Source organism: Choloepus didactylus, chromosome 1, assembly GCF_015220235.1.
Source record: "Choloepus didactylus isolate mChoDid1 chromosome 1, mChoDid1.pri, whole genome shotgun sequence".
NCBI classification, from domain to species: Eukaryota; Metazoa; Chordata; class Mammalia; order Pilosa; family Megalonychidae; genus Choloepus; species Choloepus didactylus.
In genome coordinates, this window is record NC_051307.1 from 107,511,816 (window position 1) to 107,525,143 (window position 13,328).

Sequence of the window (13,328 nt, forward strand, 5' to 3'; positions counted from 1 at the left end):
TAGAATAAAATGGAAAAATCTGTACCTTGCCCTGGAAGCCCTACCTCCCTCTCTCACCAAGCTCCAGACATGCTTGCCTTCTTTTTGTTACTTAAAAAACATATCAAACACAATTTTTTTTCACATTCGTTGTTGCTTTTGCCTGTAACAATCTTCTCCTCTAAGATCTTTGCATTACTGAATCTAGTCATTCAGATCCCAGCCTCAATATTACCTCCTCAGAAAGACATTCTATAACTAGTGAATCTAAGGTAGGCTCTCATTCTCTACCATTTTGTCTTGTTTGACTGTTAACATAACACCTGTTTTTGGATTTTTCTTTTTGTTTATTTATCTGCTTATTGTCAATCTTTTCTGCTAAAATGTAAGATTATGAGAGGACAGGTCTTGTCCAATATGTTTGCTGAAGCATCATCAGTGCCTGACACTCAATAAATGCTTCTTGAATTAATGAACAAATGTTGCTGAAAGAATAAGTAAATTAAGGATCGGAAAATATTACTGCATATAGTAGACATGGAGGTCACCTGCTAATTTTGGAGAGAGCAAGGTTGAAGATTTAGTAGAATGTAATGAGGGAGGGAGGGAGGGAGGGAGGGAGGAAGGAAGGAAGGAAGAAAGGAAGGAAGGAATGAAGGAAGGAGAGAATAGCAACCAAAGCAATGCTTTAAAAAATCTGGCTGTGAATGGAAGGAGTGAGAAGGTTCAGTAACCTAGGGGAACAAAGGGGAAAAGGCTACATATGAACAGATGGGAAAGATTTTTAATTGTTAGTTTAATATGAAAAAGACTACAGTACGTTTACATGGTGTTGGGAAAAGTTAGAAATGTTGATAAGAGATTAGAAATTTCTCCTATATCTAAGACAGGTAAACAAAGCTAGACTGACAACATGTTCTCAAATCATTGGCAACTGTGAAGACTACACAAAATAATGAAAGGCATATATGAAAGAGGATCTGGCTTTTCTTTGCAAACTCAAAACCATTCATAAAGAGTTTCTGGGAAGAAAACAATAACCATTTCCCCAAACCCTTCATTTCTATGTGATTTTGCACATTAAAAAAAAAAAGATTTGCTCTTCCTAAGATCCTTCTAGGTTACCCATATTTTAGCTCCATAGGGTCAGAACCTTTGTAAGAGTAGCATGCTCATGATTAGGACTAACATGGAATTAAAGAATTACATTATGAAATATCTTAGGCCAGAATAGATACTGCTCCTCATCTGAGGACTGAAAACTTACAGGAACTCAAATATGCTGGAGGTATATTATCTAACAATGGGCTGACCGATCATGCTAAGTCCTGTAATTTGCTTCTTCTACCATGCTCAGCATTTTAAAACTCAGTGTATAAAAAATAATCAACTCTGGCCTAGCTTTTTAAACAATGATGTTACACTCTTAAATATTCTATTAATGTGAAAGTACCCAGAGTTAAAATTTACCTAAAAGATGAAAACAAATACAAATTTATAAGACAATTTACCAAGATGGCTAAATAAATAATTGGGGGTGGTGGAAGGCAAAGTGAGGCCTGACCACAGTTGGGTAAACATAATCAATAAAGGAATGATGTTTATTCTGTAAGTTAGTAGACCATCTATAAACTCACCTGCTGAATATCTAGGCTGGTGATATCCATATGTACAATAAGGGCTTCCACATTTTCCATTAACTTTTTATCTTGGAAATGAACAATCAAGTCTTTCATTACCTGGGGTGTGATCCCCACTAATTTATCATTTAAAATATATGGCTCAAAGCACTCCAAAACCACTCCTTTGGCCACTGAATTCTCACTTAATTTGTCATACATTTGGCTAAATAACAGATCCCTACAACAGAAAGGAAAAAAAAAAGCTTTTAGGAATGTTCCATTAAATTCAGCCTGCTAAGTATACTTCATCTTTTCCCTATTTCAACTTACTCATGAGTTTCTTAAAAACAGTAATATTTGCATACAGCTCAGTATTTTGTAAAACCTTTTGAATATATATTATCTCAATTAATCCTTCCAATACTTTTTTAATAAGAGAAGTCTAATAAGTTAAATTATTTTCTGAAAGCAACATAGCTAGTAAGTGATAGAGTCAGAATCTGAACCCAGCCTTCTGGACTAAATCTAGTGCTCACTGTATTACAGCACAATGCTTCTTAAAGACAACAGTGATATGAGGTTAGATAATAGGACTGACATGATGAAGTAGAAAAAAAAAGGGGGGGGGGGTTGTTTATTCCTAATTTATCCTTCTTCCTTGCTAGTACCTAAACATTCCTAGCTGATAAGGATAGCTAATTTGCTTCTTTATTTAGCTCTTAATCCTTGCTTCCCAAAGGGTTTGAGCAGTGATTACTGATGGGAGAGGAAGAAGAAAATGTTTAGTATTAAAAAGCTATACCTGAGCTAGAAGGAAATACCTGAAACTGTCAAAATGCAACTCAGTAGCCTTGATTCTTGAAGACGACTGCATAACTATGTAGCTTATATGGTGTGACTGTGTAATTGTGAAAACCTCATGGTTCACACTTCTTTTGTCCAGTGTATGGACAGATGAGTAGAAAAATGGGGACAAAAACTAAATGAAAAATAGGGTGGGAGGGGGATGAAATGTTTGGGAGGTTCTTTTTTACCTTTATTATTATTTATTATTATTATTTTGGAGTAAGGAAAATGTTCAAAAGTTGATTCTGTTGATGAATGCACAATTATACAGTGGTACTGTGAATAGGTGATTGTACACTGTGGATGACTGTAGCTTATGTGAATACGCCTCAATAAAACTCTATTGGAAACTGAGCAAGATGGCAGAGTGAGAAGCTTCAAGGCTCCATTCCCCATAGAAGCTTTGAAAACCAGCAAGAATTGGAAAGAATACCTTTCTCAAAGTTCCAGAAAACAGTTAAAGGATTGCAGTAATATTATGAGCACTGAATCAAAGAAAGGCAACTTAGAGGTGGCAGAACCTCATGGCATTCTCACTGGCCCCTCTCCTGCCCCTCAATGGCTTGGTCGGCCTGTGATCCTAGTATGGATTGCTGGCTCGGTTCTGGAGGGCACAGAGTAATCCTCAATAACATACTGGGAGAAGGGATGCCTGGCCGAATTTGTCTGATGGTAGCCTGAGGGACTGAACCAGGACACACCTCACAGGCTCACTGCCCCACAACTTGCCCTGTATGTAGAAGGCGGCTCACAGAGCTTAACTAGAACACTGCGGGAGAGCAGTTAAGTCATGGCTGCCTTGGGCAGGAAACTGCTAGCTGTAAGACATCAACAGTGCAGCAACTGGGACCATGAGGAAACTGTTTCCTAGGGAAGTACATTATTATCCATGTACATCAGGGAAATCCTAGGACCACATGTGCATGCCCAAGACAAGAGGAATCTGTGGGACACCACCAAGCGCACCAATATATATATTGTGGGAGTCCTATAAGGAGAAGAGAGAAAGGGGCAGAGAAAAAGCTGCAAGGGAGTAGCAATGTGTCACGTACAAGGGAGCCTCAATAAGATTAGTGCTAATTTCTGATCGGAAACCACTGAGGCAAGAAGGCAGTAGGAAAACATATTTAAAGCGCTAAAAGCAAAAAAACTGCCAAGCATGAATTCTGTCTCTGCAACCCTGTCTTTCCAAAATGAGGAAAGATTATGATATTCCCAGATAAATAAAAGCTGAGGTAGTTTGTCACCATTAGACTGGCCCTTCAAGAAATGTTAAAGGGAGTTCTGCAGGTTGAAAGGAAAGAACAATAAAAAATACATCAAAGCAGCATGAAGAAATGAAGATCTCCAGTGAGTGTTAATGACATGGGTAAATATAAATACCAGTACTCATTGTATTTCTGGTTTGCAACTCTACTTTTTACTTCTTACAGGATCTAAAAGGCAAATGCATAAAATGCAGTATGTCAGTGGTTCCGGACTCAATGTATAAACATGTAACCTGTGACAAGAACTACATAAAAGTGGAGGAACACAGGGGTACAGGAATATAGCTTATATATTGCTACTGAAGTTAAGCTGGTGTCATAGCAAATGAGACTGTTAAAGATTTAAGATGCTAAATTTAAGTCCCATGGTAACTACAAAGAAAACATCAGAGAATATGAAAGAATATACAGAGATAGAAAGTAGAGTACAGGTTGCCAGGCACAGGAGGACTAGGGAGTTAATGCATAATGGGTGCAGGGTTTCTGTTTGGAGAGATGGGAAAGTTTTAGTAATGAAGATGGTGAGGATATCAAAATATTGTGAATGTGACTAACCCCATTGACTCAAATGTATGGGTATAGCTGAGATGGAAAAGTTTATGTGGTACCTATGTTCCCACAATTAAAAAATAAAAAATAAATAAAGATCAACTAAAGAAACAATGACAATAAAATGCAATATGTGATCTTGGATGGGATCTAATAATGGAAGAGAAAAGGCTCAAAAGAACATTATTGGAACATATGAAAAAAGTGGAATATAGACTGTAAGCTCTATGCCAATGTTAAATTTCTCAAACATGATAACTATTAAAATGGTTCCATAAGTATATATCCTTGTTTTCTCAGAAAATGTACATAGCAGTATTAAGTCTTCAAGGAGCCATAGATACAATCTATACTCAAGTGTTGCAAAAATGGATTGATAAAACAGACAAGAAGATAGACAGACAGACAGACAGGCAGACAGATAGGTAGGAAGAATGATATGGCAAATGTGGCAAAACGTTAAAATTGGTGGATCTGGGCATTTGGGGGGAATAGAGGTATGTTGGTGCTCTCTATATGAGGTCTGTATTATTGTTTTAACTGTCCTGTAAGTTTGAAAGTATTTTAGAATAAAAAGTTAAAAAAAAAGATCAGAAAATATAATAGGAACAATTTTCTTGCAGAAGTAGACATTTAAAAATTACTCTAAAAGCCACCCTAAGCAGGTGGGTATTGTTTATTCCAACTCTTTTCCACAAATAGTTCATACAATTTTTAGACCTACCATCAGCATAGATATAATTCTGAATTCTGTTTTCATGCAACATTTTATCATAAGCATTACTCTAAGTAATTACTCTAAGTTGCTACCTACTCTTTAAATTACTACCTTGTCCAACTCACAATGTTTCAATATGCTTAAATGATTGATGATACACTGAAAATCTATCTACCTACCTACCTACCTACCTACCTGTCTATCTACCTAGTTAGCCTTTCCCATTTTGGGGGCTTAACTTCTTAGTCATCAACTTCTAGAAATTTATACTAAGTCAAATGACATGAAAAATTTCGTAGCAATTTAAATATATTACTTAGTTATCTTCAAAATGTATAACAGCAACAATTTACATTGCGACCACATGTATAGTCATACATTTTACCAATTGTGTGTCTGTTTTCCTGATAATTTAATAAGTGTAAATTAGAGCATATCATTGTTTTAATTCTTGATGACTGGCAAGACTAAATGCTTTCCACATTTCCATTTATAAATTGTATTGCCTTGTTCATTTACTTAATTTTTCATTCCTTTTTTTTTCTTAAATTCCTAATGTACTAGAAGTTCTAGCTAGAGCAGTTAAGCAATAAAAAGAAATAAATGGCATCCAATATGGAAAAGAAGAAATAAAACTTTTACTACTTGGAGATGACATGATCCTATATATAGGAAGTCCTGAAAAATCTACAACAAAGCTACTAGAGATAATAAACGAGTTCAATAAAGTGGCAGGATAAAAGACCAACCAGAAAAATCAGTAATGTTCCCACATACTAGTAATGAGCAGTCTGAGAAGGAAATCAATGAAAAAAAAAAATCTCATTTATAATAGCAATTAAAATAATCAAATATTTAGGAATAAATTTAACCAAGGATGTAAAGAACTTGTACACAAAAATCAAACACTGCAAAAGAAATCACAGAAGACCTAAATAAATGGAAGGACATTCCAGTTCAAGGATTGGAAGACTAAAAATCATTAACATGTCAATTCTATCCAACTAGATTTACAGATTCAATATAATTACAATCAACATTTCAACAGCCTACTTTACAGAAATGGAAAAGCCCAATTGTCAAATTTATTTGGAAGGTTAAGGGGCCCAGAATAGCCAAAAATATCTTGAAAAAGAGAATGAAGTTGGAGGACTCACCTTTCATGACATCAAAGCATATTACAAAGCTACAGTGGTCAAAACAGCATGGTACTGGCATAAAGACAGGTATATAGACCAAAGGAATAGAATTGAGAGTTTGGAAACAAATCTGTACATTTATGGTCAATTGATATTTGACAAGACTGCCAAATACAGTCAAAAGGGAAAGAATAGTCTCTTCAACAAATGGTGCTGGGAGAAATGAATATCCATATGTAAAAGAATTCACACCTTATACAAAAATTAACTCAAAATGAAACAAAGTCCTAAATATACAAACCAAGAAAATGTAGGGAAGCAATGGTTTCCTTAGACTTTACACTCAAAGCACAAGCAACAAAAGAAAAAATAGATAAACAGGACCTCACCAAAATTAAGTACTTTATTGGTTCAAAGGACTTTGTCAAGAAAATGAAAAGGCAACCTACTCAATGGCAGAAAATATTTGGAAACCACATATCAGACAAGGGTTTAATATCCAGAGTATAAAAAGTAATCCTACAACACAACAATAAAAAGACAAATATACTTACTTAAGTCAAAAGCTGTTATAAGAGACAAAGAAGGACACTATATATTAGTAAAAGGGTCAAAAACCTATAAGCTATACTAATACACAGGAAGATATGGTCCAAAGGAAGAAATTTAAACTTTGGTGGAGACAGAGAATTTGGAACAATTAATCAAACATGTCCAAACAAATGTCTTTAAACAATTCAAGGAGGAGGAAGAAGAAGCAACACACAGAGGAGTGGAAGTTAGTTCGTTCTCCGGAGCAACTAATAAACAACCAGGAATAACTAGTAAAGGATCTGGAATAACTGCTGTGGGACAAGTGTGACTGTCCACACATCATGCACCAACCTGGATTGGGAGGAATGCCTGAGATTGCAGTGTGGAATCTGTGAGTAGAAACTGTGGATCTGAGCTGGGAAACCCCTCCCCCACAGCAGCCTGAACTACAAAGCCTTGCTGTGATAGAGAGCAGCACTCTCCGAACAAGTGAATATTCCTCAGTCCAGCTCCAACTGGGGTTTTAATTGGCAAATGGGGACTGAACAATGCAAACTTCAAATCCCCAATAAGCAGACAAAGGCTTTTAGTGATGACTCACCTTGAAGAATCAGGGGACTTCTCTGTCTCAGGAGGGGGAGCCCCAAGGACCAGGTGCTATCTCTGGCTGACAAGTGAAACTGGGGGCCGTGGAATGACCCTGAAAGGGGGCTTTCTGTCCCTTTTTCTCTCTTTCAACCTCAGTGGAGAAACCCTCAGCCATTTTCAGCTCACAGCGCTCTGACTGAGACAACAGTGGAGATAGCAGAGACAGAGATACAAAGAACCTATTTATACACAAACGAAAACTCCATAGGGGGGTCTATCTTCCCTAAGAGGTAAGAAGTGGTGTCCATGTCTACTACCCGCCCTCCATTCAGAACCAGACCCCAGAGCCTGGGGAAAAACAGCCATGGGTCACACCTCCTTACACCAGTTGGGAGTGATAGGCTGACAGGTGCCACTTGCTGGGCAGAAAAGCACAGTGGCTTGAGGCCTCACAGGGTGTGTCAATCCTCTAGAACACACCCTCAGGGAAACTGGATACTGAATATTTCGTCCTTCTGGGACCTGAACCTGTTCTGGTCTGGGAAAACCTGACTGGGGTAACCAAGGAAACCATGCCTAGACAACAGAAAACTACAGCCTACACTAAGGAAAACAAAGTTGTGGCCCAGTCAAAGGAACAAACTTACACTTCAACTGAGATACAGGAATTTAAACAACTAATACTAAATCAATTCAAAAAGTTTAGGGAGATATGGCAAAAGAGAGGAAGGCTATAAAGAAAACACTGGGCGTACATAAGATAGAGATCGAAAGTTCAAAAAAACAATTGGCAGAATCTATGGAAATGAATTCAAAAAAACAATTGGCAGAATCTATGGAAATGAAAGGCACAACACAGGAGATGAAAGACACAATGGAAACATACAACAGATCTCAAGATGGAGAAGAAAACACTCAGGAACTGGAGAACAAGACACCTGAAAGTCTACACACAAAAGAAAAGATAGGGAAAAGAATGGAAAAATATGAGCAATGTCTCTGGGAATTGAAGGACAACATGAAATGCATGAATGCACATGTCATGGATGCCCCAGAAGAGGAAAAGAAGGGAAGAGGGGCAGAGGCTATAATAGAGGAAATAATCAATGAAAATTTCCCATCTCTTATGAAAGACACAAAATTACAGATCCAAGAAGCTCAGCTTCATATACCCCAAACAGAATAGATTTGAATAGGCCTACACCAAGACACTTAATAATCAGATTATCAAACATCAAAGATGAAAAGAGAATCCTGAAAGCAGCAAGAGAAAAGACATCCATCACATACAAAGGAAGCTTCATAAGACTCTGCATGGATTTCTCAGCAGAAACCATGGAGGCAAGAAGGAAGTGGTGTGATATATTTAAGATACTGAAAGAGAAAAACCACCAACCAAGAACCCTATATCCAGCAAAACTGTCCTTCAAATATGAGGGAGAGTTCAAAATATTCTCTGACAAACAGATGATGACAGAGTTTGTGAACAAGATACCTGTGCTACAGGAAATACTAAAGGGAGCACTACTGACAGAAAGGAAAAGACAGGAGTGAGAGGTTTGGAACACAATTTTGGGTGATGGTATCATGGCAATGTAAGCACACTAAACAAAGATAAATATGAATATGTTTGAAAGAGGAAGGTTAGAAGCATGTGGGACACCAGAAGGAAAGAGGAAAGAAAAAGACTGGGACTGTATAACTCAATGAAACCTAGAGTGTTCAACAATTGTTGTAAAATGTACAAATATGTTTTTCATGAAGGAGAACAAACGAATGTCAACCTTGCAAGTTGTTAAAAATAGGAATGTATTGGGGGAAAAATACAGTCAATGTAAACTAGAGACTATAATTAACAGAAACCTTGTATTATGCTTCCTTTAATGTAACAAAGGCAATATACTAAGGCTAAATGCATATAAGAGGGGGACATAAGGGAGGGGTATGGGACTCTTGGCATTGGTAATGTCTGACTCTTTATTCTACTTTAGTTTAATGTTATCTTTCCTTTTTCTGCTTCCTGGCTATCGTTTTTTTTTCTTCTCTTTCTGTTTCCTCTTTCTTTTCCTTTTGTCTCTCTACCTTCTTTGACTCTTCCTCCTGCTTTGTGGAAGAAATGCAGATGCCCTTATAGAGACAGTGGTGATGGTGATGAATACATAAATATGTGACTTTACAGGGAACTAATGATTGTTTACTTAGGACTGAATGTATGGTGTGTGAACAAAACTGTCTTTAAAAAAAAATGGGTGGATGAAGAAACCTTGAGGGCACTATACTGAGTGAAATAAGCCATACACATAAGGATAAATATTGCAGGGTCTCAGTGATATGAACTATTTGTGACATGTAAACTCATAGACATGAAATACAAGTTACCAGGATATAGAATGAGGCTTAAGAATGGGGAGCGGTTGCTTATTATGAGCAGAATGTTCAACTAAGTTGAACTTCAGTGGTGTGGAAATGAACAGAGGTGACGGTAGCACATTGTGAGAACAAGTAACAGTGCTGAACGGTGCATGAATGGGGTGGAAAGGGGAAGCTCAGTCATGTATGACACCAGAAGGAAAGTTGGAGGTTAAAAGATGGGAATGTATAAAACAGTGAATCTTGTGGTGGGCAATGTCCGCGCTTAACTGTACAAATATTAGAAATCTCCTTCATGAACCAGAACAAATGTATGACACGATAACTACAAGTTAATAATAGAAGTGTGTTCCAGTTTGACAATGCTGCTGGAATGCAAAACACCAGAAATGGATTTGCTTTTATAAAAGGGGGTTTATTTGATTATACAGTTACAGTCTTAAGGCCATAGTCTCCAAGGTAACACATCAACAATCGGGTACCTTCACTGGAGGATGGCCAATGGTGTCCGGAAAACCTCTGTTAGCTGGGAAGGCACATGGCTGGCATCTGCTCCAAAGTTCTGGTTTCAAAATGGCTTTCTCCCAGGATGTTCCTCTCTGGGCTGCAGTTCCTCAAGAATGCCACTCTTAGTTGCACTTGGGGTATTTGTCCTCTCTTAGCTTCTCCGGAGCAAGAGTCTGCTTTCAATGACCGTCTTCAAAATATCTTTCATCTGCAGCTCCTGGGCATTCTTCAAAATGTCCCTCTTGGCTGTAGCAAGCTTGCTCCTTCTGTCTGATCTTATATAGTGCACCAGTAATTTAATTCAGACTCACCCAATGGGCGGGCCCAACGCCTCCATGGAAATTATCCAATCAGAGTCATCACTCACAGTTGGGTGGGGTGCAACTCCATGGAAACACTCAAAGAATTACAATCTAACACTGATAGGTCTGCCCACACAAGATTACATCAAAGGTAATGGCGTTTGGAAGGACACAATAATTCAAACTGGCACAAGGGGCATATAGGAAAAAATATGCCTATTGCAAACTACATACTATAGTTAGTAGTATTTTAATGTGCTTTCATAGACAGTAACAAATGTACTATACCAGTACTATGAGTCAACAATGGAGGGGGTGTGGTCAGGGATATGGGAGGACTTGAATTTCCTTTTTTTTTGTCTTTATTTCTATTCTGGTGTAATGAAAAAGTTCAAGAAATTGAGAAAAAAATTAATTGTGGTGATGGATGCACAGCTGTATGATGGTACCAGGGGCAACTGATTGCACACTTTGGATCTTTAGATAATTGTATGGTATGTGAACAATCACAATAAAAAATAATGCAAAAAAAAAAAAAAATTCAAGGAGATGAAGGAAATATGCATAAAGAGATAAAGGATATTAAGAAAACTGCTGGGTGAGCATAAAGATTTCAAAAGTATAAAAAGAAACATAACAGAAATTAAGGGAATGAAAGGCACAATAAAAGAGATTAAAAATTCACTAGAGGTATACAACAGCAGAATTGAACAAACAGAAGGAATCAGAGAACTAGAACACAGGACAATCAAAATCATACAGTCAGAAGAACACTTAGAAAAAAGAATAGAAAAAAAAAAATGAACAGGACTCAGAGATTTGAGTGACAGTATGAAGCACACAAACTTATGCATTATGAGAGTCCCAGAAGGAGAACAGAAGGGAAAAGGTGCAGAAAGAATATTTGAGGAAATAATGGCTGAAAATTTCCCAACTCTTATGAAACACATAAATATACATGTACAAGAAGCACAACATAGTCCAAACTGAATAAATCATAATAGACCTACTCAGAGACACATACTATTCAGAAAGTCAAACGCCAAAGACAAAGAGAGACTCCTAAATCAGCAAGAGAAAAGAGATTTCTCACAGACAAGAGAACTGTGATAAGATTGAGTTCTGTGACTATGGTTTGTTAATTTCTGGGGGATATGGTAGGAAAAAGTTTGTAGTTATTTTAGATTATCTGTTTTTCTTATTCCTTTGTTCGGGTTATAGTCTGTTTATTTTCTTGGGGTAGGGTAGGAACATACTGGAAGCAATGTAGTTATTTTGTTTTTTCTTATTCCTTTGTTTTGGTTTTGTTTGAAATGTTTAATTTTTTTAATTTTTTGATAAAGTTAAAAAAAATGAATGAGTGTGAAAAAAAGTAAATGAACAATGTGGGGAGGAGGGGAATGGAATGTTTTGGATGTTCTTTTTTACTCTAATTTCTATTTTATTTTTTGGAGTAATGAAAATGTTCAAAGATTGATTGTCATGATCAATGCACAACTATGAATTACTGATTGCACACTTTGAAGGATTGCATGTTATGTGAATATGTTTCAATAAAATTGCATTAAAAAATACCTCTTCATATTTTCTCATTGCCCTTCCCTTGACATGCTGTACATTGCAAAATTCATGTCCAAGCTCAAAGAGGAAAAAAAGAAAAAAGTCATACAGCATTTTTTTTTAAACAGCCCAGCCTTGGAAATATATACAGAAATTTATGCATGTTTCAAGTGCTCTTTCTCCTTTGCCAGAAGGTGTAATTAAATAAGCCCATAAGCAACTTCCAAGCTGGGGCCAGGGGCCAGAGAGAATTTAAAAAAAAAAAAAAAAAAAAAAAAAAGATTAAGTTGTAATTTATCATCTGAAACCACGGGGGCAACAAGGCAGTAGTACATTATATTTAAAGTACTAAAATAGAAAAATAGCCAGCCAGGAATTCTTTATCCAGAAAAACTGTCCTTTAAAAATGAGGGAGAGTTTAAAATATTCAGATAAACAGAAACTGAGAGAATTCGTCAGTAAGAGACACACCCTATCCAAAATACTAAAGGAAGTTCTACAGGTTGAAAGGGAAAGGCAAGAGAGAGATGTCTGGAGTAGAGTGTAGAAATGAAAGATTAACAGTAAGGGTAACTAAAAGGGTAAAACAAAAGACAAAAATAATAGATGACATATAAAAACCAAACGATAAAATGGTTGGAGTACTGCCTTTACAGTAGAAACACTGAATGTTAATGGATTAAACTCCCCAATCAAAAGACACAGATTGGGAGAACAGGTTAAAAAAAAAAAAAACAGAAAAAAAACAAACCATGATCCAACTATATGCTGTCTACAGGAGACTCACCTTAGACCTACAGTCCCAAATAGATTAAAAGTGAAAGGTTAGAAAAAGATATTCCAAGCAAATAGTAACCAAACACAGCTGGGGTAGCTATACTAATATTGGACAAAATACTTTAAACGCAAAACTGTTATGAGACAAATGATACTATATATTAATAAAAGGGGCAATCCATCAAAAAGAAATAACAGTCATAAATACACATACACCTAACCATGGTGTCCCAACATACATGAGGCAAACACTGGCAACACTGAAGGGAGAACAGACATCTTTACAATAACAGCTGGAGACTTCAATATACTATTCTCAGCAACTGAGAGAACATCTAGACAGTAGATCAATAAGGAAACAGAGGCTTGAAATAATAGGATAAATGAACTAAACCTAAGAGACATATACAGAACACTGCACCCCAAAACAGCAGGCTATACATTCCTCTCAAGTGCACATAGATCATTCTCCAGGATAAACCACATGTTGGTCACAAAACAAGTATCAATAAATTTAAAAAGATTGAAATTACAAAAAGCATCTTCTCTGACCATAATGGAATGAACAT

The 13,328-nt window shown here is 36.7% G+C and overlaps 1 protein-coding gene across 1 annotated transcript in view; it reads right to left on the reverse strand.

Annotated features, from left to right (window-relative positions):
- VPS8 (VPS8 subunit of CORVET complex) overlaps nt 1-13,328 on the reverse strand; it is a 275,358-nt gene that overhangs the window by 165,646 nt on the left and 96,384 nt on the right. The window contains 1 exon segment of the mRNA XM_037839097.1: nt 1,617-1,839. Within this exon segment, the coding sequence (XP_037695025.1) occupies nt 1,617-1,839 (223 nt within the window).